Raw genomic sequence first — 25,408 nt, forward strand, 5'->3', positions numbered from 1 at the left:
GTCCTGTATCCAGAATATATAAATAACTCCCACAGCCTCATAATAAAAAGTCAAACAACCCAATTAAAAAATGGGCAAAAAATTTTCAAGGACACTTCATCAAAGAAGACATCAAAAGAGCCACTTAGTATATGAAAAAGTGTATTACCATTAGTCATGCAAAATGCAAATAAAAACCCCAATGAGATGCCTCCTCATACCAAGTAGTTAAAATTAGAAGACTGACAAGCATGTAAACCAACTAGAAGTTTCATACATTGCTGGTGAGAGTGTAAAATGGTATGATGGTACCACTTTGGAAAACAGTTTGGCAGTTTCTTAATAAGTTATGACCCAAAAATGCCATTCATAGCCAGGGGAAAGAGACATGAAAACGAGAAACAACCTTAATGTCTATAAGACAGTGAATGAATAAACCAGCATTTCTCAAAGTGTGGTCTGTGGTCCCCAAAACCCCTTGAGATCAAAACTATTTTTATAATAATACTAAGATGTTATTTGCCTATTTCACTCACATTCTCAAAAGAGTGAAGAGTGAAGTTTTCCAGCTGCTTTAAGACATGATACAGCAACAGATTGAATGCAGGAGCAGATATGAAAATGCAGCTGTCGTCTATAAAGCCAGACATTAAATAGATTTTCAAAACTATAAAACAGATCTACCCTTCTCACTAATTTGTGCTTTAACATGTAATGGGCTTATTATCATTTTAAATGAATTAATAAGTACTTTAAAAATCTCTCAGTTTTGATTTACGATGTGATGGGTAGGGGTGGATATAACCCACATAAACAAAAACTTTTTGAGAACTTAATAATTTCAAGAATGTAAATGAGTCCTGAGATCAAAAAGTTTGGGAACCACTGAGATAAACAAATTGTGGTACATTTATTAATGGAATACTACTGAACAATAAAAAGAACAATTTATATGTACAACAACATAAGTAAATCTCAAGAAGATTATTTAGCTAAAGACACTAGACCCAAAAGAATACATATAGTATGATTCCATTTATATGAAGTTCTACAACAGGCAGAATTAATCTATGGTGATCTAAGCTCAAATGGTGGTGGCCTCTGGGGTGCAGTCAGCAGGGAGGGCATTGACTGGACAGGGACACAAAGGAACTTTCTGACGTGATGGAAATGCTTCTTTGTTGATTTGGATATGCCTGTGTGAATGTACATGTTTGTCAAATCACATCAAACTAACCATAAAATCTGTAAATTTTATTTTTATAAATAATACCTCAATTTTTAAAACTTGGACTTCAATATTTATTTTGTGAAATGAAAGAAATGGTATAGTTGGAGATGATAGTCCTGTCCACAGTGTTTTAAAGTTTTTAACTGCCTCACAAAAATCCATATTATGAAGAAAAATTGCAATTAGAGTCTTAACGCTAGTGTCTATGTCTACATTGAATCTTCATATATTCAAAGCTGACAATCTTTGATGGGTTGTATGTACTTTCTTCTTTAAAAAAAAATCAGATTTTCCTGATGCATTAGCATGTCAAGATTTTACATATTGTTTCTCTGTAGAAAGTAATTGCCTCTTGATTCCTTCTGGCCTTTTGTCTCTTCAGGCCAACAGAACTTTTCAGGAGTTGCAATGCTCAGTCAGATCAAGGAGCCATGAATGACATGAAGCTGTGGGAGAAAGGAAGCATAAAGATGCCATTTATCAACATACCTGTTCTTGACATTAAAAAGTGCCAGCCAGAAATGTGGAAAGCAATAGCTTGTTCACTGCAGATTAAACCTTGTCATAGTAAATCCCGGGGAAGTATTATTTGCAAGTAAGTTTCTTTCATCATAATGACTCTCTGGTTTTGGTTCAGACCCTTCATGATCTCTACCCACAGCCTATCTTTAGTTTTCTTTCCCACCACTTCCTTTTGCCCATCACCCCCGCATGTCAAATGCTTTCCCACTTTTCCTCCTCTGCTGAAAATACTCTTCCATCTCCACTCGCCCACCGCTTGTCCTTCTTAACCCCTCTCAAATACCAGTCATTCCTATGGAATCTTCCCAGATTTCTCCAGCTGATAGTAATTTATCCCTACTACAAATTTCTGTAGACCTTTATTTGTACTTCTCTAACAGAACTTAGTTCAAGAAACTGTGTATCTTCAATGCACAATTCTATTTGTATATTTTAATTTGTGTACTTGTTTTATATTCTGTTAGACTTTGCTCTCCTTGAGGAGTTTATTCTTCTTTGTACCTCTCTTTTCTTATCTCCTCTCTCCTCTTTTTCTCCTCTTCAGGGATTAGCATAATCCTAATATGCAATAGGTATTCCAAAAATGTTTGATGAGTGAAAGACTTAGTAAATATACTCATTAGGGCCTGTTCCTGAAACATTTTATGAATGGTTTGCTTAAGATCTAGGATAAAGTACAAGGACCTACTGTATAGCACAAGGAACTATACTCAGTATTTTGTAATAACCTATAAGGGAGAAGAATCTGAAAAAGAATATATATATAAAGAAAAAGAATATATATATATATATATATATATAACTGAATCACTTTGCTATACCTGAAACTAACACATTATAAATAAAACTATACTCCAATAAAAAATAAAATTTAAAAAAAGTAAATAGGAAGACAAAAAAAAAAGGATCTAAGATAAAGATGAAAGCTGCTATGGTGGGTGAAACCAAAAGCATTAACTACATAGTAATCTGTGTCAGCTGCTCTTCAAGCATCTTTTTTTCCAAAACCAAGGTAATATCCAGCCCCTAAGGTAATGGTATGTGACTCAGTGCTGCTGGGCACTTGATGACTGACTGCAGATTATTTCAACCTTGAATAGGGTCCAGATCTGTTCTCTGACATGAGTTTAGGGTGGCCTGAGTAGGGGAGAGATGAGGGGTAACTACTGGGTGACAAGCAAGAGGCAACAAGTGGGAAATTTATAAACTCTTAGCACAGAAATTTTATAGATGTCAAATCCCTATTGAAGACAGAAAATTTTAAAGTAGTGGATTTTCCAGTTGTTACAGGCCAAACACCTTAATGTTGATAACAAAGCAGATTTTTAAAAAGAGAACGGCAGGAAGGGAGTGATAGAAGAAGAAAGGAAGAAGCAAGCATGCATAAAGTCCTGAGACAATGTATGATTTTGCAAAGAGCAAATCAGATTAGCCTAGGTTCATTTCCTTTCAAAGACAGTGAAAAGCCACACTGATGGTAGTAACAGTAATTATGAGTGTAAAATCTGAGCAAGGCCTTTGATCTCAGGTTGGAGAAAGTTAGGCATGCTTTGATGTGGTAATACATTACTTACTCCTCAACCTAATAAGGTCTGCCATCACTCCTGTTCTCTTTTGTCATACTTACACCTATAAAGTGTGAAACATTGTTGAGTTATGAAAACTGAAACAGAATTGATATTGGCTAGACAACGTGAGGCAGTTCCTCAAACCCTAAATTTGTGTGTGTATTCCTTTTCAAGATCAGATTGTGTGGAGATTCTGAAGAAATGTGGGGACCAGAACAAATTCCCTGAAGACCACACAGCTGAAAGTATTTGTGAGCTTCTATCACCTACAGATGACCTGGAGAACTGTATACCTTTGGATACATATCTCAGTAAGTACTTTGTTTTTTTTAATTTCAAAGGCTTCTCCCTTCTGTCTCTGCCCTTGATGTTTGCTTTGGATGAGCATCCTTCTGTTGAGAACATGCGGTTTAATGATACTACCTCAACTGCAGACTCTTATTTGCTTGGCCTCTTTGGCCCAGGAAAGAATTGTCATCTTTCTCTCTTTTCTTTTTTTAATTTTTATTGGAGTCTAGTTGATTTACAACGTTGTGTTAGCTTCAGATGTACAGCAAAGTGAATCAGTTATACATATACATATATACACTCTTTTTTAGATTCTTTTCCCATATAGGACATTACAGAGTATTGAGTAGAGTTCCCTGTGCTTTACAGTAGGTCCTTATTAGTTATCTATTTTATATATAGTAGTGTGTATATGTCAATCCCCCCCATCTTAAAATACGTACACAGAAGCAATTATTATATCAGTCTGAGGAGGTAGTGAACTGTTATCAATCAGGAATTCTAAGTGGTGACTCAGGGGCCAGCATACTCAGATAACCAGCTCTTTATCATTGCCGTCTCCTTGCCATGATTTGACCAAGAAGTGGAATTTCCCCTAGGGAGTCTTCAGCTTTCTGTCATCAGAATATCAGTGGACCTGAGCCAGGTGTTGGCTTGGACTTACCCACCAAATAGGGGGTAAGGAATGATGGTCTGGGTTAGTACATGAAAAATGGAATTTTTCTGTGCCAAATACTCCTACCAAGAGCTAGAAGAATAAGTTGGTATCTCCTTGAAGGATTCTGGAGCTAAGCTTCCTGGCAGGAGGTGACTATGTGTGGTGGAAACCAGGGAGTAACAAGTAGAACTCATACACACCATGTAGTTAGGGTAAGGGAAGTGTTTAGGCTGCCACCAGGGGGCATTAGTGCCTTGAGCTAGCTGGAAAGGCAGTGAATTCAGCTCCTGCTAGCTTTGTTTTCCTGTGTTAGATAGGATTAAGTTCAACTGCAAATAACAGAACAGATAGAAGCAAAAGAAAGCCCAGAAGTAAATAGTCCAGGGCTGTTATAGTGGCTCCATCATCAGGAACCCAGGCTCCTTTTTCTTTCTCCACCATCCTTAGTGCTTGGTTTCCATCATCAAGGTTACTTCATGTATTTATCATCACAACATGACTACTGTAATTCTAGCCACCATATCCTAGTGTAAGGGAAAACCACCCCTAATTGCAAGGGAAACTGGGAGAGATGTTTTTATCTGTGGGTCCATTGCCATCCTGCTATATATAGCAGAAAATATAGCAGAAAATATCTGCTATATTTTCTCAAGACAAACAAACTGTGTCCCTTAGCCTTAGTGACCAGTATAGAAAAAAAGAGAGCATTAGACTAGAATCATAGGCAGATCACTTCTTTGAGTCTCAGCTTCCCTATTTATAAAATGATTGGGCTGGATGAGATAAACTCCAAGAGCCCTCTACCTCTTTTAGCATTAGAGGCCTAAAATCAAGTAGGCAAAATGAATGTATTCACAATCCTGGATGCTATTAGAGCAGTCAAATATATGTGTAGAAGGAAACTATTTCAGTGGGAGGAAACTTAAAGAAATGCTTTTGTTTAAATTTCAATACTCTTTTTAAATATCACACATATAGTTGGCCCTGCATATCCACAGGTTCTGCATTTGCAGATTGAAAATATTCGGAAAAGAAAAATTCCAGAAGGTTCCAAAAGGCAAAACTTGAATTTGCTGTATACCTGGCAACCATTTACATAGCATTTACATTTTATTTACAACTATTTACATAGTATTTACATTGTATTAGGTATTATAAATAATCTAGAGATGGACTTCCCTAGTGGTGCAGTGGTTAAGAATCCGCCTGCCAATTCAGGGATCACAGGTTCGAGCCCTGGTCCGGGAAGATCCCACATGCCATGGAGCAACTAAGCCCGTGCACCACAACTACTGAGCCTGCACTCTAGAGCCCGCGAGCCACAACTACTGAAGCCCGTGTGCCTAGGGCCCGTGCTCCACAACAAGAGAAGCCACCGCAATGAGAAGCCCGTGCACCACAACGAAGAGTAGCCCCCGCTCACCGCAACTAGAGAAAGCCCGTGCGCAGCAACGAAGACCTAACACAATAGGTGTTAAAATAAATAAATAAATAAATAAAATTAAAATAAATAAATAATCTAGAGATGATTTAAACTATACAAGAGAGAGTACTTAGGTTATATGCAAATACTATGTATGCCATTTTATATAAAGGACTTGAGCATCCTCAGATTTTGGTGTTCATGGGGGTCCTGGAACCAATCCCCCACAGATACTGAGGGATGACTGTATATTAAATGAGATTCTTCCTTGGTCATTGTTTAACAAGTTAAGAAATATAATCATGGTATAGGGTCCATCTTACCATAATAAATTATCATCATTTATGGTGAAATGTGCTAAATTATCCCTCTTAGACATAAGCTATTTGACTACCTTATTCAAAATATACCTGTTACTTTCCATCCCCTTACACTGCTTATCATTTATTGTTATCTGACTTTTTATTTACATACATACATACACACACACACACACACACACACACACACACACACAGTGTCTATTTATTGTCTATTTCCTGACCAGAACGTAAACTCTATGTCAGAGGTTTGTCTGTTTTGTTCACTACTGTATCTCTAGTACCTAGAACCTTGCCAGGTGTATTGTAGGCACCCAATAACATTTATTTATAACAAATGAATGAATGTACGTTTATGCTAAATGCACAAATGATCAAGGAATCTGAGTATTTTAATAGCTTACTAGAATCAGTCCTCATGAGCTGTCCATTTGTTCCAGATGTCATTAACTCAGACAGTTTACAGACCTCTGTTACTCTTTTGGGTTGGTTAAACTGATCTGTTTTTGTTTTTTCAGGACCAAGTACTTTAGGTAACATTGTAGAAGAGGTAACTCATCCCTGTAACCCAAATCCTTGCCCCGCTAATGAGCTCTGTGAGGTAAACCGGAAAGGGTGTCCGTCTGGTGATCCCTGCCTTCCATACTCTTGTGTTCAAGGTAAGAGGTAGATGGGTGGGGTGTGGGGTGGGTATGAGTACGTGCCTCTGCTGTTTCTTCACAGGAGTTATCTTTGGAATGAGATTATTTTCTAAATTATGTTTTTCTATAATGTTCAAGGTTTTTCCAACATGTATTATTTATGTAAGCAGAAAAAGACAAAGACAAATGTAATTTTCGATAGTCATTTTGATTGTAACCTAATTTCAATCCAAACCCAGACTCTCATAACGAGTCGCAGGGTTCTTGACAACAAAAGAAGAAAGACCCTTGGGCCAGCTTTTTGTACTTTGTCTTCTATGCTATAATGTTTGAGAAGATGTACTGCACATTGTTCGTGTTTTTTCTTTTCTTTCCTTTAAAACATGGAGAAATAGCATTCTCAATCGGATGTGTAATTATCTTCATAAATTTAATGTTGTGCTGAAATGCATATGATTTTAAGGCTGAAAAATTTTTATCCCATAGAATTCTTATGGTCTTTATCTCTCTGTGGGTCCCTTTAGAATATAGTTGCTTTCTTATATCTACTTCCCAATTGAATATGTTTCTTTATCATGTTAGAATCAACATTTTTAAACATGTGTGAAGTAAAAAGGAACAAAAGATTAAATAAGCATGATGTCTCAAAGGACCATGTATAATATTTGTGTAATGCTATAATATATCAGCTATAGCATCATAATAAATCTTGTTAAATTTGGAAACAAATGGGTTTTCCTTAAGTCCAATCAAGTATTCAACTTTTCTTTGAATTTAAGATGTACTTGTTTTCCATCACTAAAAGTTTTCTGACCAAGATTATTCTAAAACTAGTCAGTCGCCATACTCCATTTTAAAAATATCTGTGATTCCAACTACTGAGCCTGCGCGTCTGGAGCCTGTGCTCCACAACAAGAGAGGCCACGATAGTGAGAGGCCCATGCACCACGATGAAGAGTGGCCCCCACTTGCCACAACTAGAGAAAGCCCTCGCACAGAAATGAAGACCCAACACAGCCAAAAATAAATTAAAAAAAAAAAAAAGAAGATGTGAGCTATATATATATATATATATATAATGGAATACTACTCAGCCATAAAAAAGAATGAAATAATGCCATCTGCAACAACATGGATAGACCTAGAGATTATCACACTAAGCGAAGTAAATCAGAAAGAGAAAGACAAATATCATATGATAGCACTTATATGTGGAATCTAAAATATGACACAAATGAACACATCTATGAAACAGAAATAGACTCACAGACATAAGAGAACAGACTTGTGGTTGCCAAGGGGGAGGGAGGAGTTGTGGGGGAAAGGATTGGGATTTTGGGATTAGTAGATGCCAACTAGTATATATAGGATGGATAAACAACAAGGTTCTACTGTAGAGCATAGGGAACTATATTCAATATCTTGTGATAAACCATAATGGAAAAGAATATGAAAAGGAATATATATAACTGAATCACTTTGTTGTACAGCAGAAATTAACAGAACATTGTACATCACTATACTTCAATAAAATTAATAAAAAATACAGTAACAATTTTAAAAAAACTGATTTTAACATATATTTGATAAGCCTAAAGAAATAAAAAACTACATATCTTATAGCATTTTTGTACAGAACTATTGCTATCTTTGAGGTACATGTCCTTTAATCACCACCAACTCACAGAATATGGAATTTTTGTTTGAGAGGATATGTTTTTGGCCAGTGAACCAAAGCAGTTCCTTAGTTTAGTGAAAGTTCTATTACATAATCTTTAGTGGCCACACAGTACCTATAAGACTTGTGTGAAGTGTATCTAATGTCATAAAACAATATCAGAGAACAATACCAGCTCTCTCAGCTAATTTTGTCTATACAGGTTGCAAATTGGGAGAAGCATCTGATTTTATTGTCCGTCAAGGGACACTGATCCAAGTGCCATCATCTGCAGGGGAAGTTGGTTGTTATAAAATTTGCTCATGTGGGCAAAGTGGACTCTTAGAAAACTGTATAGAGATGCACTGTATAGACCTTCAGAAGTCTTGTATTGTTGGAGGAAAAAGAAAAAGTGAGTCTTGAACTGTTTTTGTTTTTTGTTTTTAACATGAGATTAGTTATATTAATTTTGTAGGGAGAACATTGGATGGGTTCTCACCAGAAAGTAAAGTCTACAAAGCAGATATTCCAGGGAAGTATTTTTCAACTATACAGAACATGAGGACTTCTAAGGAACCCTCTTAGAAGCCTCATCAAGAAGGGACTAACAGCTAATAATAACTAACACTTGAACTCTTAACTGTGTGCCAAGCACTATGCTAAGTCTTGGCCTGTGTTATCTCCTTAAATCCTCCCAGTTGCTCTTTGATACGGGTGCTATTGTAAGGAAGCTGATGGTAAGAGAGGTCACCCAACTAGTAAGTGACCAAAGCAGAATTCAGTCCCGGGCCTATTCGACTCCAAAGCCCTTGCCCTCAACAGGCAAGGACACAGGTCTACCCCTCCCCACCCCTTCCTCAACAGTCTCTCTCCCCTCTGCCCCTTTCCCAGAAGTAAAACTCAGAGTTTGACGTCATGCAAAGCAAACTGGGGGATGGAAACGACACTGTTGATCCGTGGTTGCGAGAGAGCACATTAAAAGGTGCCCCGCTTTATCGCCTTCTCTAAAAGTCTAAGAGTCTTGCTTTCTCACTGTTTCCTTAACCATCTTTTGCTTATAGCCCTAATAACTGTTCTTATCAATATATAACCTCAAAAATTGTGAAAAAATACCACTTTTGAGAATGTGCTCCCCACTACACGTGCTCATTCTGCTATCCTTACCTCTACGTCCATCCCCCTAGCCATCAACCAGAGTAGTTCAGCTTGTATATGCCTCTTGTTTTACTCTTCTGTGTGAGATTTTATTTTAAGAAGAGTACTCTTGGCTAAAAAGGGCTTGCAAATTTCTGCTTAGACCAGCAAGTCAGGTATTCATTGCTTAGTCCATATTCTAAAATGTAATGTATGTACCTTGAATCACAGAAAACATCTGAAGATAGACAAGTTCATTCCTTCCCTAAGCTTTCACTGATTAAATGCCTATTCTATACAAAAGAACATACTAGTGCCTTGTGGAGCTGAAACTGGGATGAGGGATTGAGGTCATGCTTTGCATGCTAAGATGGGAGAGAATTTGAGCCACCAAAAGGAGCAGACCAAATGTATGTACTTTAAGGAGCTAGTCATTTCTGCCAGGGCATCAGGAGAGTCTTCAACCCAAAGATGGCATCAGGGCTGGTCCTGGAAAGATGAGTTAAGTTCCAGAAGGAGGAAAGGAACGAGCACTTGAGGCAAAAGAGGTAGCCAGAAACATTCTCAGAGAATAAGGTGCAGTCTGGTGAGATGAGCACATTAGGGGTTTTGAGGGATATGGTGGGAGGTAAATACAAAAATGTAAGTATTACAAATTTAACTCCCTAGTTTGTGTATTCAGAAGTCATCTTTCAAGAATTTCTATTTTAGAGCTCTTTAAACTATTAAATTTTTTAATTTATGATTTATTTATAAATGCATGACATAGATCAACATTTTATTTCTCTTTCTCTCAGGTCATGGAACTTCCTTTAATATTGACTGCAATATCTGTTCTTGTTTTGCTGGCAATTTGGTGTGTTCTACCCGCCTGTGTCTCAGTGAGCACAGCTCAGAAGATGACCGTCGTACCTTCACAGGTAACCATGGTCACCCAGAAGCTGCCCTCATCCCTTTGTACTCATGTTCCCTTCAAGGCAGCTTCTCTGGTCTTGCCTTAACTGCAAATTTTCACAGTAAAATTAATACATAACCTGAGAGCAAGGTACTTTCCTCTCTGGATCTGTTGCCTCCTCTAAAAATTGAAGGCATTAAACTAAGTGGTTTCTTAGGGTCCTTTTGGAGTTCCATGAGTCAAAAAGAACAGGGCCAGTGATTGGGATGGTTTTAGTTAAATGTAATTTTTCTACCTGCTAAAATAACCATTTATCCCTACCATTATGGTCTAAAGTGTCCATATATTTTCTAAATTTGCTTCTGTTTTAATGTTTTTTTTACCACCTTCTTTCTTGTCCTACCTTGTCTTACTGAATTCATATAGGTAGGGACCCCTATAAACAAAGCTATAGGTAGAAAAAGTAAAGAGTGTTTCTCCCAATCTAGTATATAAAATCTAGAAGTTAGATGTGTCAAGTCTTGCTTGGGAGATTTCTGGAATGTTGAAGGGTGATAACAAAAGCAAGACAAAGACAAAGGTTGTAAACACCTTACATAGATTCCTTCCATTCATATCTCATTAGGGATGGGGAAAAACAGGAAAGTAACTCAGGAAATTATTGTAATTTTGAAACTTAAGAATTTTTGTGAACAGTCGGTCAAGAATACGACTTTCTTGACTTTCCTTTGCTTTATGCTGCTGGTATTATGCTCACACCAGCTGCAATAAGTGAAAAGCCTAGCTCGATGGGATGCTCTTTTCTTGAGAAGAAGCTACGGTTGTCAACAGCAACAGCACAGTGGCTGGTATCTGCTGGTGTCTGCTTTTTCCCAAATCTGAAATACCTTCGGTTCTGGGTGAAGAGGAATCAGGTAGCTTCCCTTACTCCATTTCTTGCTGCTGCAGCAGCAGCTTGATTCTCCTTCCATGGAGTTGGTATTACACATGGAGTGGGGTAGGAAGAGAACAGAATAGGGTTTTACCAACCTTGTATCCCCAGCCCATTGGAAATAAAAAGGAGATCAGAAATAAGAAGTGAACGGCAGACTGATGAGGAAGTAGAGGCAGGACTAGCTCCACGCCATCCTCTATCCACCCTAATGAGTACCAGCCTTTGCTGCTTTATTCTGTTGTTGTTGTCCTTTATTTTTATCCTTTGTCTGCTTGGTCTGATGAGGACAATTCATTCTACTTAGAGAAACAGTTAAAATGATGTGGGGATGAAAAATGAACTAAGGATTTACACAGAAGTCTTCTATTTATTTACTTACATCTAAGTGTTTTTGGAAGTTGAACTTTACAACTAGCAGGACGCTTTTTCCCTGTAGTGTGTAGCCCCTCATGTCCTGGGATAAATTACATTAATGACTATTTAGCTAGCAGACTCTAAGGAGATTTTACTGGCCACAAGGTATACCACATTTTGGGGGACTCAGAGAGTGCCCCAGTCCACACAGGACTCAGAAGGAGATGTTCATAAAAATTCTTAAGTCTCAAGTTACAATAATTTCCCAAGTTACTACCTTCTTGTTCTTCCCCCTCCCTAAGGAGATGGAAGGAACCTATGTGAGGCATTTACAACCTTCATTATTTGTCTTGGTTTTGATATTATCCTTTAACATTCTAGAAATCCCCTAAGCCAGAATCAAACATCTAAATTTCAGATTTTATATACCAGACTGAGAGAAACATTCTTTACTTTTCCTACCCATAGCTCTGTTCGTCTCTACCCCTGGAATCAAGATCTGGAGGCCCTCAATTAGCTGGCAATAAATGGAACAAAGGACACTCGTTATGCAGACAAATGGCTTTTCAGAACCTTGGCACCTTTAAAAACACTGTCAGAGATTGGAAGGATTTTTTTTCTGACTTATTAAAATTCTATTTTAACCTGAGACCTCTGCGTGCTTGTTAGTGGTTTGCCTTAATTAGGAAACATGAGGGGAAGGGGACCATACAAATGCACACTGTTGAGGCACTCTCCTCCCTTCAGGTCTGCCCTGTAACTGTGCAGATCAGTTTGTCCCTGTGTGTGGGCAGAATGGACGCACTTACCCCAGCGCCTGCATTGCTCGCTGTGTGGGCCTCCAAGACCATCAGTTTGAGTTTGGATCATGCATCTCAAAGGATCCATGTACTCCTAACCCCTGCCCAAAAAACCAAAGGTAAGTCAAATGCCTCCTTATCTTTTTCAACTGAAGGTCACCACTTACTCTATACCAGACAGTGAAAATACAAAGATGAATTAAGGTGGTCTCTGCCCTGAAAAGTTGGAGTCTAGAGGGAAAGATCCAGGTAAAGCTGCTTGGTAACATGCTTTGATTGGGGGCCCAGAAGTTGAGCAGTTTACACAGCCTGGGGGAACCTGGGAAAGCCTCTAGAGCATGTGATAGTCGGCTGGAAAAACGAGGAGGAGACTGACAGCAAGGTTTACGGTGGAGGAAAGGTGGTGCTGGTGAAGGCAGAGAGAGTAACAGGAGCAAAGATCTTGGCTGCTGGAAACGAGTAGAGAGCGTGGTGTATGCCGGGAGCTAGAGCAGTTCTGTAAGACTGGAACAAAGTGTGAGGCGAGGAGAGGTGGCAGCTGAGACAAGAGAGGCAGATGCATTCTTGTTACTAGCTACCTATGCCTGATGGCAAGAGGAAACATTCTACTTAAAACCTACCTCCATTGTAGGGATGGGACATGAGAAATCTCTGGAAGCACAACTTCAGTATTTTATGAAGTTGTTTAGGGGCTCCTTTCTCTGCAGTTTCCTCAGGAGCTCAGAGTGCAGTTGACCTCGCCTTAATGACGGATTTCTGCCTGTGGTGGCTGCAGGGTGAGGGTCCTGATGATTCACTTAGGTTTCAAGCTTCTAGAACTGGAGTGTTCACCGACTACCTCAGAGAGCTGAGCAGGACATGTCCCAGTGCCACAGTCCTTGCCTTATGAAGGTTTTGTGGAGAATAAGCAATTGCTTCTCCATCCTGAAAATCCTGGTGCAGCATGAAGGGAGGGAAAGATTTTCTCGTGTGTTAAATTTATTTTAACAAACTTAGATTTTCTTTTAGCAAAGAGAGTTGGTCACCCATCTAGCAAAGTTTACATCATGAAAACTAAGCCCAAAGAGTTGCTATGGAAGGAAGACAGGGTGCTATACATAAGGAAACATGATAAAGAAATAAGTCAAAAGGATAATATAGTTGTGTTGGGAGGTAGAATTGAGGGTTGTTTTGGTATTTGTTTGTTTCCCTCTATTTGCTAAACTTTCTGAATACGGTTGGCTTGCTTTTATAATAAAACAATAAAATCTCAAAGTGGAAAGGGCTGGCTGGGTATAATACAAAATAAATATAAAAGAAAAGTTTGAAAAATGCAGCTACATGAAAATGAAAATTTTCTGCATGGTAACAAACAAATGACAAACTGAGAAGAATCTCAGAGAAAGGGCTGATGTCCTTACAATATAAAGAACCCCTACAAATCAATATGTAAAAGATGAACAACCTAGTATAAAAATGGGCAAAGATCAATAACCAATAGAAAATGGACCAAGGACGTAAACATAGGAGAAGAAGTACAGATGGTTCTTAAACACTTGAAAAGATGCTTATATTAGCTGGGGGGGAGTAACTCTAGCTACTGTATACAAACTCCCAAATATCAGTGCTTTAACATAGTAGAAGTTCAAATACAGTCCATTTGGGTGTTCAGCAGGTGGCTTTCTACATGTGATTCAGAGACTTAGGATCCTTCCATCTAGCAACTCTGCTCCTACAGCCTCTAGTCCTCCTCTGTCCAGCAGACAAGAGAAGGGAGATGATGGAGGTTGCTCTTGAGAAGCTTTTATAGGCCAGGTTAAAAATTCATCTCTACTTCCAGCCACATTCCATTGTCTAGAACTTAGTCATTCGGCCAGAACTACTGCCAGGGAGGCTGGGAAATGTAATCTAGATGTATGCCCAGGAAGAAAATTAAATGAATTTGATGAATGATCATCTAGCCAATCTACCACAATGCTTAACCTTTCTCATATTAAGAGAAATGTAAATTAAAGTAAAACTACAATTGTGTACCATTTTCTGTCTACCAGATTGGTAAAGGTAAAAAGTTTGATGACAAAATGTAGGGAAGTAGGCACTCCCATACAAGAGGGTTTTGGGGTGAAGATTGGTACATCCTCTTTGGAGGGCAATTTGTCCAAGGCTACCAAAATTTTAAATGCACATACTTTTTGAGTCAGCATATATAAATGCTTATTCTTATATAAAATATCTCTGGAAGAATAAATAAGAAATTGATAATAATGGTTGCCTCTGGGGAAGGGAATTAGGTGGCTGGGACACAAGGAGTAGGAAGGAGATTTACTTTTCACTATATATGATTTTGTGTCTTTTCACTTTCTACATGGGCTTGTATTATCTGTTCAAAAACTAATTGTTTAAAAAATAAGAAGTTGAGAATAAATAAATAAAGTTGTAGTCATTCATCAAATATCTACGGATATACCAGGCATCTTTCTAAACACTAGGACACAATAGTAAGCAAGACAAAGTCCCTGCCCTGATCGTGTTTATTTTAATTTACCCACCAGAGTCTCAGCCTTTCCTATTGATCCTCTTATTTTTGTACGTTCAAATTGGTAATGTTTTTCCTTCCAAAATTACCAAATTTCTCCTGATATTCTTTGTTCTCATTCCTTCAATGTTAATAGATAGTGAAGTTCTAAATATTCTTCTTTTTCTTTATTTCTCTTCAAATGTCTTAAATTTCTGTAAAATTATTACTACATGCATTCTAATTTCTTTCTTCTAGTTTTATTGAGATAGAATTGACATATAGCACTGTATAAGTTTAAGATGTATAGCACAATTATTTGACTTACATACATCATGAAATGATTACCACAATACGTTTAGTGAATATTCATCATCTTATATATATACAAAATTAAAGAAATAGAAAAAAAAATTTTTTTCCTTGTGCTAAGAACTCTCAGGATTTATTCTCTTAACTTTCATATATAGCATTCAGCAGTATTAATTACATTTATCATATTGTACATTACATCTCTATATTATAACTAGAAGTTTGTATCTTTTGACTACCTTCATCTAATTCTCTCTCCCCTCACCCTTTGCCTCTGGTAACCACAAATCTGATCTTTTCCTATGAGTTTGTTTGTTTGTTTTGAAGTATAATTGACCTACAACTCTGTGTTAGTTCCTGGTATACAACATAGTGACTCAGTATTTCTATACATTTTGAAATAATAGTTTAGTTACTGTCTTTCATCATACAAGGATATTATTGTACGTAGTTATCGACTGTATTCCCCATACTGTACATTTAATAGCTGTGATTCCTTTATTGTGCAACTGGAAGTTTGTACCTCTTAATCTCCCACACCAATTTCTCTCCTCTCCCCACTCTCCTCCCCTCTGGCAACCACCAGTTGGTTCTCTGTATCTATGACTCTGTTTCTTTTGTTATGTTTGTTAATTTGTTTTGTTTTTTAGGCTCCACATATAAGTGAAATCATACAGTATTTGTCTTTCTCTGTCTGACTTATTTCACTTAGCATAATACCCTCTAGGTCCATCCATGTTGTCGCAAGATTTCGTTCTTTTTTTATGGCTGAGTAATATTCCATTGTGTGTGTGTGTGTGTGTGTGTGTGTGTGTGTGTGTGTGCACTCACACACACATGAAGTTTCCCTTTTCTCCACATCCTCACCAAGACTTATTTGTTGTCTTTTGGATAATAGCCATTCTGACAGGTGTGAGATGATATTTCATTGTGATTTGATTTACATTTCCCTGATAATTAGTGATGTTGAGCATCTTTTCATGTGCCTGTTGGCCATCTTTATGTCTTCTTGGGAAAATGTCTATTCAGATCCTCAGCCCATTTTTTGATTGGGTGTTTGTTTTTTTTGATGTTGAGTTGTATGAGTTCTTTGTATATTTAGGATATTAACCCCTTATCAGATATATTGTTTGCAAATATCTTCTCCCATTCAGCAGGCGGCCTTTTGATTTTGTTGATGGTTTTCTCTGCTGTGCAAAAGCTTTTTAGTTTGATGTAGTCACATTTGTTTATTTTTGCTTTTGTTTCCCTTGCCTGAGGAGACATATCTAAAAAATATTACTAAGACTAATATCAAAGAGCATACTGCCTGTTTTCTTCTAGAAGTTTTATGGTTTCAGGTTTTACATTTAAGTCTTCAATCCATTTTGAATCTATTTTTGTGTATGGTGTGAGAAAGTAGTCCAATTTGATTCTTTTACATGTAGTTGTCCAGTTTTCCCAACACCATTTATTAAAGAGGCTGTCTTTTCCCCATTGTGTATTCTTGCCTCCTTTGTCATAGATTAATTGCCCATATAAGAATGGGTTTCTTCGTGGACTTTCTATTCTGTTCCATTGATCTATGTGTCTGTTTTTGTGCTAGCACCATACTGTTTTGATGACTGTGTGTAATATAGTTTGAAATCAGGGAGAGTGATACCTCCAGCTATGTTTTTCTTTCTCAAGATTGTTTTGGCTATTCAGGGTCTTTTGTGTTTCCTTACAAATTTTAGAATTATTTGTTCTAGTTCCATGAAAAATGCTATTGGTATTGTTATAGGGATTGCATTGAATCTGTAGATTGCCTTGAGTAACATGGCCATTTTAACAATATTAGTTTTTCTAATCCATGAGCATGGCATATCTTTCCATCTTTATGTGTCGTCTTCAGTTTATTTCATCAGCGTCTTATAGTTTTCCAAGTACAGGTCTTTTACTTCCTAAGTTAAATTTTTTCCTAAATATTTTATTCTTTTTGATGTGATTGTAAATGGGATTGTTTTCTTAATTTCTCTTTACATGCATCCTAATTTTAAATCCCATCAGAAGAGGCAACCACATTAGTAGTAGTAATGGTGGTGGTGGTGATTTCAGTGCAGGAAGCTTATCTCTAAAAAGAATAGAAGTAATTTCCTTTGAAATTATATGATGCTAGCTAATATATTCTTCTCCTTTTACTTTATAGATTAATATTTGTGTATCCTATTATTTCAAATACCCAGTAAAAGCTAAACATTTTCATAGATCTTATCTTGTTATAGAAAATTATAAATACCCTTTATAGAAATGAGGGGGGCAAAAAGAGTCTAAAGAAGAAAAGAACCATCCTCCCTAACCCCTCTGAAGAAGTTCAGAGATTGAGAATGGAGCAAGGTTCAGGTATTACTGGGAAAACCCAGCTTCAGGGGGTGGCATTCTCTCAGTGATTCACTACCAGCCAGCATCAGGTCCTCAGCCTTGTAAGCACAGAAACCTGAAATTTTCAGCACATACTGTGAAGCCTTCTCTTAAGATAGACTCATATTAGCCAAGCTGATAATTAAGCCTCTGAAAATGCTTCATTTATTACTAACGAGAAGGCCTCCAGCCTTGGGCCCCAGCCCATTTGATGGCTTCATATCATGCCTCTTCCACCCTGAGCATACTTTGCTCCTGCTCTCGGTGTCCCCTGCCCTCTCCCCCAGCACCACAGGGTCTCAGGCATCACACCTTTGCTCTGCTGCTCCCTCAGCCTGGCAGGCCTTCATCCTCCTGGTTCTACCTCCTCCCGGTGCTTTCTCCAGGCTCCCCAATCAGAATGACTCATTCCCACGATCATTTGGTGTGTGATTTTCTACCTGATAGCCTGCTTTACATGCACGCTCGACTCCCCACTCTCCATAAGCTCTTGGGCACAGGGACTGTTTCTGATTGCTCTCTTACTTTCTCCTCAGCCTCCTGTGCCCTGTCAGTGCTTTCTTTACCGGCCCCACCATGGTCCCTTACGACATTGGCTCATGGTGCTGCGTTTGTGTTTTTCAGATGCATACCCAAACCACAAGTCTGCCTGACAACTTTTGATAAATTTGGATGTAGCCAATATGAGTGTTTGCCAAGACAGCTCACCTGTGACCAGGTCCGAGATCCTGTTTGTGATACAAACCACATGGAGCACAGCAATCTCTGCACTTTGTACCAGAGAGGGAAAAGCCTCTTATACAAAGGCCCGTGCCAGGTACCACTGTTTACCTGACAAACCCAAGTACACTGAGCATGAAATCAGCTTATGATCTTTTACACATGAATCAGCAGTGAGACCCCTTCAGGGTCTGCTGTGAATCCCGTCAAATCTAGAGCACTCAGTCCTCCACCAAAAATGAGCCATCCCGAGGCTGGCTTTTCCTCCTAACACTGAAGGGCCCCCTTGCTCATGTGTGAACCTTTGCACATCTAGTGTACAGAGCAAGAAGAGAGAGGCTTCTTGCCGCCAACCATTAGGAAAAGAATTTAAAGTCTCACACCCCCTTGCATTAGTCAGCAGCATCTTCACTTCCCCTAGTTCTGCGGGCCCTCGTTAGAAAACAGCCCAGGAAGAATGCCAGGTAAAACAACGAAGAAAAGAGCTCTTTCCCCACTCTTCCCACTGAAGTCCCACCTGAGGTATGAAAAGTGACTGCAAATTTCTCTGAAACTTAATGTTGTCTTACATCAGTTTATCTTTCAGTCTTTGAGGGTCATGAAATCTGTATTCATGTTAAAAATAACCCCAAGGACAACCCCACTGAGGCCTCCCACAGTAGCACTGATCTGTGTGCTGGGCCCTCTGCCTGGGGGAAGCCCAGCCTTGGGCCAGCATCCCCTGCCCACAGCTGGCTGACACCAGACATTCTGGCTGCTCATTTCCTGGTCTTCATTGTCGGAAAATCCCTTCAGCTCATCTCCCTGGGCTTGTTTCCCCTCAGAGATCATGTTCCAAGTGCACTGATACCTTTACTCTGAATTCCCAGTCTTCTCTTCCTGTTGTTCCCTGTTCCTGGCTTCAAGTTTTCTCTTCCATGTTCCTAACCTACCTCATGGATCCAGTCTGTCTGCTCTCCTGATCTCTCCACTCTTCCCTCTCCTTATCCTGAACCCAGCGTGAAATGATAAGGCCTCTGAATTTGCATGAAGATTGGTCTTGTTTTCTTCTAACAGGTTCTTCTGGAATAATGGAAGTCTGGAGGGAGGGAGGATTTTTATCTCATATCAGTTCACAGAGAACAAGTACCCAAGTCGAGTACCCAAGTCCCGGAGAGGCTGAGAAAAGTAATCTCTTCAATTCATCTTGGGACAGCCCTATTGCCCCCAGCCCCACCCCATGTTTAGCAACCTCAGGAGCTTACTTCAGAGGGTCCAAGAATTTATACTGTCTTTTTTCCTTCCTGAAAATAAGGAGACCTACTCTGCACTCTTGGTTAGGAAAAGTGCACCACAGAGGTTTACAGGCTAAGTGTGCTTTCTTGCCCTCAGGCCTTCTGCAGAGCCCCAGAGCCCATCTGCGGGCACAACGGGGAGACCTACAGTAGCGTGTGTGCTGCCTACTCGGACCGGGTGGCGGTCGATTACTATGGGCCCTGCCAGGCCGTCGGGGTCCTCTCCGAGCACAGTTCTGTCACTGAGTGTGCTGCTGTGAAGTGTCCTTCGCTCTCAGCGACCGAATGCAAGCCCATCATCCCACCCGGTAGGCTGGCGGTATTGGGGGTGGGGCAGGGGTGGAATTGGGAGGATTTGCATATCTGTCTCCAGAGAGTGAGTCACTGAGAAGAGAGATGACTAGTGTGTTTAAACTTTCCAGAAAGTCTTGACTCCAGCTGATGCTGATTAGATGCATTACTCTGGGCCAACCTTAAAAAGCTGTGGATCTGCCTTAGACATCATCTGGTCTGGTGATTTTAAAACAATGTGGAAAACTTTTTTCAATCCTGCCTTAAACACCAATAGATAAACAGCAATATATAATTGCTAGAGGGCTTCCCTGGTGGCGCAGTGGTTGAGAATCTGCCTGCCAATGCAGGGGACACGGGTTCGAGCCCTGGTCTGGGAAGATCCCACATGCCGTAGAGCAGCTAGGCCCATGAGCCACAATTACTGAGCCTGCGCGTCTGGAGCCTGTGCTCCGCAACAAGAGAGGCCGTGATAGTGACAGGCCCGCGCATCGCGATGAAGAGTGGCCCCCACTTGCCGCAACTGGAGAAAGCCCTCGCACAGAAACAAAGACCCAGCACAGCCATATATAAATAAATAAATAAATAAATAAATATAATTGCTAGAATTATGGTTATTAGTTCAAATGCGTAGTGTTTGCATATTATAAAGTTAATGAATAAGGAATTGGTCACTAATGAATGAATAATTGAAGTAGTTTTGATGAACACAAACATTTGAAATTGAGAAAAACAGAAGATAGTTGTTGTCTTAGATTGGCCTTAGCATCTAATTTAATTGTTTTGGTTGCATATAATCAAGAAAGTCTTGTTTCGTACAGGCTATTATAAGCGGTGACAGTTTTCAAACAGCTTACCTTACAGTCTCATACTCTTCAGTTAAACAGAGGTGTCAGAAGAGACTTTATCCCAAGTCTGCACAGAACAGATTAATCTGGAGTCCAACAAGTTCATTCCTCTGTCCATGAACTCAGCAAATGTTTCTTGAGCTTCCGCTATGTCCTAAACACCTTCTAGGCACTGGGGACACAGCAGTGAGCAGAACAAAGCCTCTTTCCTCCTGGAGACCACGGTCTGACATTTTATTATGGTTTAACGGTTTAAAATAATTTTTAAAATTAAATTTGAATTAAACACTCATGGAACCCCTGAAACCCTTGCTCCTGTGTTTCGCAGACAGGAGACACTTGCCCAGGATCACACAGTGAGTTCTGAGCAGGGCAGGGTCTAGGCCCTGCCTGTCTTGAAAGGCCAGCTCTCCCTGTGCTGTATTAAACCACAGCTGCCCCGCCTGAGAAGTAGCACAGGAGGAAAGCAGGGATGGAGGAAGGATTTCGGTAAATGTATAGATTATAAGACTCCAGGTTGGTCAGGGAACATATCTAAAAGTGCAGTCATCAGGAAGGACTGCTGTGACTTTCCCAGCACAAAATGAAGGGCTGGTCATTTCACCAACTATTATGAATTCTCTTTGTTTCTAATTCTGAACACACATAAAATGGTTTCTGTTATACAGGTGCTTGTTGCCCATTATGTGCTGGGATGTTAAGAGTTTTATTTGACAAAGAAAAACTGGATACTATTGCTAAGGTACGTTGCTTTATGTGCCATGTACTGTTGAAACCTTATCGATAAACCTGTCAGTAATCGTACAGACAGAATGGGTCATGACATTTATAGATGAAGAAACTAATTTGCACAGGAGCAACTTGCCCAAGGCCGTATAGTAGCTCACAACCAGGAGAACTGGGGTTTGAACTCAAGGTGTCTGGCTGCGTCCTGTGCTGCTTCCCTCTACAGCCTGGCTGTGTGGTGACCTTGCTCTGCAATCCGTCAGCCCGGGCCTTTCTCAGAAAAGGTCTCCTGCCAGCATAGCGGAGGCAGACCAGGCAGCCAGGGACTGGTCACGCCCAGTTGGTCTCAAGGTTGCCAGCCCTCACATGGTCCCCATGCTGCCGGGGGCTGCGTCCAGAACCGGCCACATTCCTCTGATGGTTTTGCCTCTTGCCCTTTGCTGTATCATCACTTTTTCTGCTTGCTGTTATAGAGACTCGTCTCTAGAAATGTAGCAGCCAACACCTGCCACTACCTAGAAAATTATGCCCATTTATATGAAAACACCTGTATTTTTACAGGAAGGCTTTAATTCTTTTCCTGTGGCGTCCAACTCAGAACTGTCCCTTAAAAAAGTGCTCCTGGTGAGTGTGTTTATCTCAGCCAGAAAACTCAGCAGTCAGAAAAAAAAAAAAAAAGCCCATTGGAATGGGCTCTGTGGATATTTTAGAATTCAGCCAACAAGGCCCTGTTGGGGCCCCGCACTTAGGGGTTCCTTGGTTAAAAGAGCCTCTATGGCTTAGGCAAGGTGGCAAGGCAGCTTAGGCAGTACTAAGGAATTCTTCTTTTTCTCGGGTAATGAATTTTTTTCTCTCTCTAGGTGGCAAACAAAAAGCCAATAACAGTTCTGGAAATACTTGAGAAGATCCGCATGCACGTGTCTGTCCCGCAGTGTGACGTGTTTGGATACTTCAGCATCGAGTCAGAAATCGTGATCCTGATCATTCCTGTGGATCATCATCCAAAAGCTTTGCAGGTGGGGTTCAGCACATGTTGTGCAGCCGTCCTGTTACTTTCAAGTTTGGAGGACCTGGGAGGGGGCGAGGGCAGGAGGAAGGAAAGCATGGCAGTCTCTGAGGGACGGAGCTGCACCAGGTTAGCAGCGGCCAACAGAACGCAAAGGAGTGGGAGAGGGGAGAGGTTGAGATGCTGTGACTCAGAGCGTGCAGAGATGGAAGGCATCTGCTCATCGTCCAGACGAGGAGGCGGCTGAGGCCCAGGGAAGGCAGGGACTGACACAGGTCACGCAGTAACAAAGCCGGAACCGACTCCTGTCTCCCGAGGGCTGTGCTCCCACTGGGGAGGAGGAGCCCCCCAGCGCTGGTCTTATGGGCCGGCTCACAATCTAGAGGTGAACTTCACTCAGGAGGCCCAAGTTTCAGCATCAACATAGTAAGGGCTCCAGTGAAGGGGGTGAATACAGCCGTTTATAAACTGCCACAATTAGGAAGCTCATTAAGTCTAATTGCTTTCCTCCTGATGTGTGGGTGGGCATTGAAAGGCCACTCCCTGTGACTATGTTTAAGCATGAAAAGATAACTTCTAAGCGTGGAGAAGGGGTGAACAGGATTGTGGGAAAAGAAAGGGCAGTGGCAGTGTGGGTCATGGCTTTTTTCATTTGATTTCCATTGATGCAGTTATTTTTTGTGTAATAAATTAAGACTATTAAAATGTTACTTTGGGTAAGAAAAGAAGGACAAAGAGAAAGCGTATTCCTGGTGTTGGGATATTTGTGGAATTTGTCTGACTTGACCTTTTCATGGATTCTGTGATTTTATATTAAAAGAATCTGATTATCCTCTCTCAGATTGAGGCTTGCAATAAGGAAGCAGAGAAGATCGAATCCCTTATCAACTCCGACAGCCCTACTCTGGCGGCCCACGTCCCTCTGTCCGCCCTCATCATTTCTCAGGTGCAGGTCTCCAGCAGCGTGCTTTCTGCTGCTGCCAGGGCCCAGCCTCCCTGCCACTCCCACCTCTTCCTCCTCAGCCTGGGTCTCGCCTTGCACAGGGTCTGGACACACAACTGACTGCCCGTGAAAAGTGCAAATTATTCCTCGATCTAATCTTTCTACTTTGGAAAAGACGTACAGGACTGCTGGTTTATAGTTGAATAGTGGCCAAGTCAAAGCACTTGTCACCTCTAACCTCTATGCACCACACAGTATTTTTGTTAATCACCAGTGTTAGTAAGGGTTTTGTTTTGTTTCTACAAATGTTACAATACATTCTTCCAAATACTAATGAAAAGAGGATGTCTCCTTCTGGCAGATCACTGCCTTACAATTTACATTTTGCTCATTAGATGGGTCCCCCACTCTAAAACAAATTCTATATCATTGGTAAATGAGATGATCACATTTTAGAAAGATAACTCACTTTACTATGGGCTTCGTATCACAAAAACTTCATTTCCAAGTTCTTTTTAGTATTAAAGTGCCCCTAGAGTGTGTGTGTTTGTTTACAGATATTCCCTACTCTGTCTAGAAGTGAGGGGTCACAGCAAAGAGCCACTGCTATTAGAGTATGAAATAAAGATAAGGCATCTTTGGAATTATCATATAAATCATCATGCAAATTTAATTTACAGAAATCTAATTCAGGAATCCATTTAATGTGGTAAGCAAAAGCAAGCTAAGTAAATGGCACTCATATAATATATTGTAAGTGACAGTCTCAGTGGTTCCTAATGTGTGTCTGTGACTTTTGTGAAAGGGAGAAGTCATATCCCATCAAAGCGACTTGTATTATGCATTTTTATATTAACCAGATGTATATTCTTTGGTATCATCCAAGTTAAATTTAGAGTTTTTAAAAATCGACCTTTAAACCAATTGCTGCTACTTATGTAATTGCCAAAAAGTGAAATAATTAGTAGTTCATGTAAATAATACATGATTTTTCTATTTTATTATGAAGAAGGTGAATAGCCATATTTGTAAAATGACAATCATGTGTGTTAACCCAGTACTTTCCGTTCATGAAGACACATTTGCTTTTTGTGATATGCACAGTGTAGATAAGTGTTCTGTTTGACTTTCTTTTTTGATATAGAATTATAAAGAATTGTGGTTTATATATTTAAAAGTGTCAATCTAAGTTTGAAAATGTTTGCATGTTGTCTAAGAAATTGAATACTTTGAATGTGTTTCACAGTTTGAAATAAGCTATTCAGTGTAATACTTCTTGTTTATATGCACCTAAACTTAGATTTTACATGAAGTGTTTTTTTCAGTGTTATATGTACCTTCTGAAAAATATAGGGATATGCATATTATACCAAAATGTTGTTTAAAAGTGGGCACTTAAAGCTTTCAAAATTTCTCAGTGGTGATGTAGCATGTTTGTTGCAATTGCTTTTTCTATATAAATGTCTTCAATGCAATATACTGGAAAGCTTTTCTATTTTAATAAAATAATTTTATATGATTATGTGTATTTCCAAGCAATGTGCACATTTTAAATGAAACCACTGATCATTCTTGGGCAAGCTATGTCCTTTGCTTTGGAATAAGAAGTTATGGGAGTGTTATTACTCCAAACCTGGGAAAGCGGAGCAGCTGGAACAGAGCTGGTCAGAGCAGACCCAGGCGTGACCAGAGGCCAGGCTGTGGCAGAAAGTCAAGTACAAAGACTCCAGCTTTAGGTCTTCAGGACCGAGAGAGCTTCAGGTCCTCCAAGACCAGGAACAGACTAGGGAGTTCTACTCCCCACTGCCTCGGCCCAATATTCCAGCCCCAGGATATGTCCTGGGAAAAAGAGAACTGATCAGCCGGTCTGAAAGGTTCTGTCAGTCAGTGGAGGCTAAAGCCCCAAGCCTCCATCTTGCTCCCATCACATGTCTGCTGTAGGTCAGTTGCGCTTCTTCTCTATACTGTCTTCACTTCTGGACCCACCCAGTGTCCTCACAAAGAGAAGAAG

At 39.8% G+C, this 25,408-nt stretch overlaps 1 protein-coding gene across 4 annotated transcripts in view; it reads left to right on the forward strand.

Annotated features, from left to right (window-relative positions):
- The window catches only part of RECK (reversion inducing cysteine rich protein with kazal motifs), a 75,515-nt gene extending 50,599 nt beyond the window's left edge, over positions 1-24,916 (forward strand). For 3 of the 4 annotated variants that reach the window (XM_082402319.1, XM_082402316.1, XM_082402317.1), the window contains 11 exons: positions 1,593-1,805; positions 3,475-3,611; positions 6,508-6,648; positions 8,511-8,699; positions 10,219-10,341; positions 12,352-12,523; positions 18,214-18,406; positions 19,681-19,891; positions 21,391-21,464; positions 22,309-22,464; positions 23,296-24,916. In XM_082402319.1, coding sequence (XP_082258445.1) covers positions 1,593-1,805; positions 3,475-3,611; positions 6,508-6,648; positions 8,511-8,699; positions 10,219-10,341; positions 12,352-12,523; positions 18,214-18,406; positions 19,681-19,891; positions 21,391-21,464; positions 22,309-22,464; positions 23,296-23,517 — 1,831 coding nt within the window. In that variant the 3' untranslated portion in view covers positions 23,518-24,916. Of the gene's footprint in view, positions 1-1,592; positions 1,806-3,474; positions 3,612-6,507; positions 6,649-8,510; positions 8,700-10,218; positions 10,342-12,072; positions 12,254-12,351; positions 12,524-18,213; positions 18,407-19,680; positions 19,892-21,390; positions 21,465-22,308; positions 22,465-23,295 lie in introns of those variants that run through there. The other variant, XM_082402318.1, reaches the window with a different exon arrangement.
- Positions 24,917-25,408: the final 492 nt, after the last annotated feature.

The sequence above is a fragment of the Balaenoptera borealis genome (genome assembly GCF_965194805.1).
Source record: "Balaenoptera borealis genome assembly, chromosome: 8".
NCBI classification, from domain to species: domain Eukaryota; kingdom Metazoa; phylum Chordata; class Mammalia; order Artiodactyla; family Balaenopteridae; genus Balaenoptera; species Balaenoptera borealis.